Genomic DNA, 4,480 nt, shown 5'->3' on the forward strand with positions numbered 1-4,480 from the left:
TTCTGTTCCTATACTTAAAAAATCCCCTACATTTTAAGTTTAATTACCCACCTGTGGTCTGAAAATTGTTCCCATCTGATAAGGTTCGTCTGTGACCCAACACACTTAACTTTGTCGAGGAATCATTTGGCACATTTTGAGATTCTTGTTTCAGACAAAGATTAAAAGGCTGTTTTTTCAATCGTGTAGAAACTGTTTTAGGAGGCAGCTGTATCCTCCGTTCTCTCTTACTTTCAGAAGTTTCAGATGAAAAGTCATCAGTGGAACTACACGGACCACAATCACCAAGCACAGTGCTTACAAACGCATCTTCACTGTCAGACTGAAGTAGGCATTTTGTGGAAGTGGAGGGCATAGAGAGAAGATTCACAGTATTTGCAGCTGGATTTAGGGATGGAATACTCGTTTCCTCTTTCTTGGACTGCAGTCGCGTAGGGCTGGCACTCCTGCGAAATTTTGAAGCACGCTGAAATATTCCATCACGCTTCTTCTTCTCATCTTTAGGTAAGAGCTCATCTGGACCCAGCGATTTGTTCAGCTCTCTGATATCTAAGCCCAGGGCAACAGATGCAAGGAGGACAGCACACCCATACAGCACTGAATCAGTCTTCTTTCTCTGCGACGGCCTGCTCAGACTGTTTGTAGGTGTCATTTGAGGAGTACTATTTGTAGAACTAGCAGAAGTTCCTTCTTCAAAGCTCTCATGCTCTACTGTATTCTCTCCCTGATCATCTTTCCAAAGAGGTAGATTAATATAGGCCTGATTTGGCAACTTAATTGGCTTTGGTCTTTTACTGTCCAAACCTTCAGGGAGCAGTTTCTTATCAGTGCAGACACCTATAAAACATTACAGCATACCTGAAGATTGCAATTCAGCTGTTTTGCTATGGCATGCCTGCATATGTACACCATTACTTCCTTTCACTTGCACGAGTACTAACCTTGAGGTAGACTGTATGCCCCCTTCAGATGCGGTCAGAAGCTCAGAAACTAACATTATAAGACTCAAACAAATCCTATGACTAAACCTCTTCATGTTCCCTTGATAGTCCTTAAAACAGCAGAAGCACCATTTTGCTGCAAGTCTATTAAAAACAACTTGCAGATCAGTCTTACTGAGTATGTACATGAACTGTAAACAAATCATGTTTTCCACATCTGACTTACCATTATTTTAAGAGAGCCATAATGTACCTCCCAGCCTTTCTGCACTAAACAGTTGGAGAGCAGATATTGTCTTTGCGTTTTCTGTGATTTTTGAGGATTTGCAAGACTTTGGTATTACTCTTCATATAACACAAAAAGTATTTCTGTGTATGGATTACAGTAAAGTAATTTACTATACACAAACTGCCAGGTAAGATGTGGAACACATTCTTTACAACACTTTCAATTAAGCCATGTTCCAAAATCCAGCGAGTTACTAGAATTTTTTTCAATTAATTCATTAAGCCATGTTGGTCTGGAGTAAAAAGTAAATTTGACATCTCACACTTAATGACAAATAAAATAAAAGGTATAATTTGACTTACAGGTGTTCTAACTACTGAATGCTACAGAATAAACACAGAAATATTTGAAATGCAAATATGTAAACTTGTATAATCTCTGTACATAGGGGTCTAGTAGTAAACTAAAATCTATAAAATTATTATTTGTGAAGCCTTGATTTATACCCCTACCAGTATACATGAAGATGAAAATGCCTTTTTCCTGTGGGGAAAGAAGAAAAAAACCCAACCAAACAATCCACAAGCCACACACCAAAACCTAGCAGTGTCCAAGCAGTACCATTTCCTTTTCTAGCTGTCATAAATCTAGCCACTGGTATGGAAACCAAATTATATCACAGCTTTTTTTCCTCGACCATGGCAGCTCAATTTTCTCAGGTATGAGAATCTGAAGCATAGAAAGCATGTGCAGATTTCAAAATTATTATGAATACTGTATAGTCATAGCACATTACAGTCATGGACATAAAAAGCATACAGCTATTATGTTCCTGACCCTAAGAGGATTAAGTATGTTTCTGCTTAAAATCCACCTGTAAATCCCAAAATATTTCCTAAATGACTTCAGGATTTTAAATATACATTTTTTTTTCTTGAAAATTCAGAGAATGTCTCATTGTAAAAACCAGGGAACTAATACCTGGGAATACATCAGGGCTTAAGTGTTTTTAAACAACTATGCAGAGCCCACTAAAAATAAAACTCATTAATGATCATTTAAATGTCAAGACAATTACCAATTTAGGTATTTCTTTTTAAAAAAGCTAAGAAGTGGTGACTGCAGACCTCACACCGATCAGCATGCAACTCAAAAACATGTAAAAAAACTTTTGTGGTACTGCTCACACACCATGTGTATTTCTTAGCTGCTAATGATGGAAATGTGAAGACATTAACATTTGCATTTTTTTTTCCCACAAGAAAATGATTTGTAGCATGACAACTCTTCTAATAATGTGCATAATCCTTGAGGAATTCAAGCAATACAATTTATATCACTGGAGGTAGACTTAATGCCATTATATGGCAACTTCAGCTTTTTCAAAAACAGCTCTTACCTTGGTCCACAAACAGTGAAGCTAAGGGAACACCCTTCTGATTTTTCATTAAGACAGTTGACCAAGGGTTGCTGCCATCTGAAAGAGGTCTTATTCTGAAATTACAACAGTTATTTTGACATTACAGAGAATACCATGCTTATATACACTTTGACAGGAAATTACTAAAAAAAATTTTTTTAAGGTATAAACATGTAGTACACAACTTGAAAATAAAGCTTTCCAAAGGTAAACAGAAATTCTGTATCACAGCAGAGTCATGACTATAAGTTGATACAAGCCTTATATTGGCTATTCCTTATAAGATGAAAATTTCAGGCCAAAACCAATGCCAATGAAAAATGGGCGTTGACTATGTACTGAAGAACAGAAGTTGGTGAAGCCTGGACAACAGTGTCACTGTGACAAAGAGATGATGTGAATACTGGAAATTTATTAAACACAGTAACTTTAAAACAAAAATATCATAAAGCCAGTATCAATAGATGGTATGGAACAAAAAAAAAAAAGGTGTTATAAATTATTATACATACTAGAAAAGACAAGGAAAAGGAGCTCCGGCTTCAGAAAAACTGCTAATCTCCAGTTTTGAGCAATCAGAAAAAAATAATCTGAATGTGAAGGTGTCCAACTGATTTTCACTGTTTGTCACTGTACATGATGTTGCTGGTGTGAATTGTGCTTCACGGACGTGAAGTCAGCCACTCATTTAACTCTATTGGAAGTGCCCACTGGGGGCCAATGAATGTCTGGTATGCGTTAGTAGCACAGCGTCCCAGTACGTTCCAAGTCTCAAAACCCAGAAGTAACAGGTAAGAGCCACTAAAACTTCAAGACAAGTAAGCATTTTATCCTCAAGTCTTTGTGGGGGAGCTACTCATTAGCAATGTAATTCCTAAATTAATTAAAAGGTAGGACTGAGTTAGCTCTAACTAGAAACCACAGAACTTTGCTCACTCACCACCTATGTCAGTAATTCAGTTACCAAGAACGCTTAGTATTCTCCAACAAACAAAATGTAGTAGACATACTTGTCCTTACAATCTGCACGATCCTTTGTTTGAACTGAACTTGGTCCCCATGTACAACCTCTCTTTTTAAAACTCCTCTTCGCATCTTCAAACTCTTCTTGGTGGTAAGTCGTGCTCCTTCCCCAAGTTCTGTTGCTTTCATCTGAAGTTACTAGAGATAGGATTTAAAAACACAAACAAAAAACCCCACACATAAATAGTATTTCTAACACAAAAATATTTTGACAGAACAGAGTGCTTTCTCTACTGCAAAGCTAGTATGACACTAACATACTGAGGAATAGACAAAATTCGACTCTTTTACAAAACCACCACAAAAACTGCACTGATCCGAAAAGATGAGCAAGCAAGAAAAATAATTTATGAGCTGAAAAGAAACCCAAATTAAACATACAGCAGCAAAACAATAACATTCTCCATGCTTCTTTTAACTGAGAACCTTATAATTAGGTAATTCAGACAAGTGAGTTAGACTGAGCACTTAAATTCCAGTGAAGAAAATACATGCTGTGGAACAATTGGTATCAAATGAAACAGCATATTCCAATTGTGACAACAATGATAATCATTTTTCTCATGACACAAAATAAATCATACTTTTAAAGTGTCTAACCTTCATTAAATGCTTAGTCTGTCACTGTCTCAACTGTTAAATTAAACAGAACCAGCACCTTCGAAACATAACGAAATCTTGCCTTTTTTCATAACCCCAATGGGAAGTTCATATTCACTTGTGATATCTACATCTTGCTGGTACACATATACACTGTTTCTTCGGCCACTAGTTGTGTGTGTATCTGTTTTGGGAATCACTGAGGAAAAATTGAGAGAATGTAGCAGAAATCTTAGTCAGGCTGATTTCAGAAACGGAACTCTTTCC

At 36.8% G+C, this 4,480-nt stretch overlaps 1 protein-coding gene across 1 annotated transcript in view; it reads right to left on the reverse strand.

The window, feature by feature from the left end:
• LOC104510343 (mitogen-activated protein kinase kinase kinase MLK4) overlaps positions 1–4,480 on the reverse strand; it is a 21,953-nt gene that overhangs the window by 1,520 nt on the left and 15,953 nt on the right. The window contains exons 6-8 of the mRNA XM_010152558.1: positions 3,601–3,751; positions 2,570–2,664; positions 52–837 (exon numbers count right to left, since the gene is read on the reverse strand). Of these exons, the coding sequence (XP_010150860.1) occupies positions 52–837; positions 2,570–2,664; positions 3,601–3,751 (1,032 nt within the window). The remainder of the gene's footprint in view (positions 1–51; positions 838–2,569; positions 2,665–3,600; positions 3,752–4,480) is intronic.

Source organism: Eurypyga helias, unplaced genomic scaffold (assembly GCF_000690775.1).
Source record: "Eurypyga helias isolate BGI_N326 unplaced genomic scaffold, ASM69077v1 scaffold75, whole genome shotgun sequence".
Taxonomy (NCBI): domain Eukaryota; kingdom Metazoa; phylum Chordata; class Aves; order Eurypygiformes; family Eurypygidae; genus Eurypyga; species Eurypyga helias.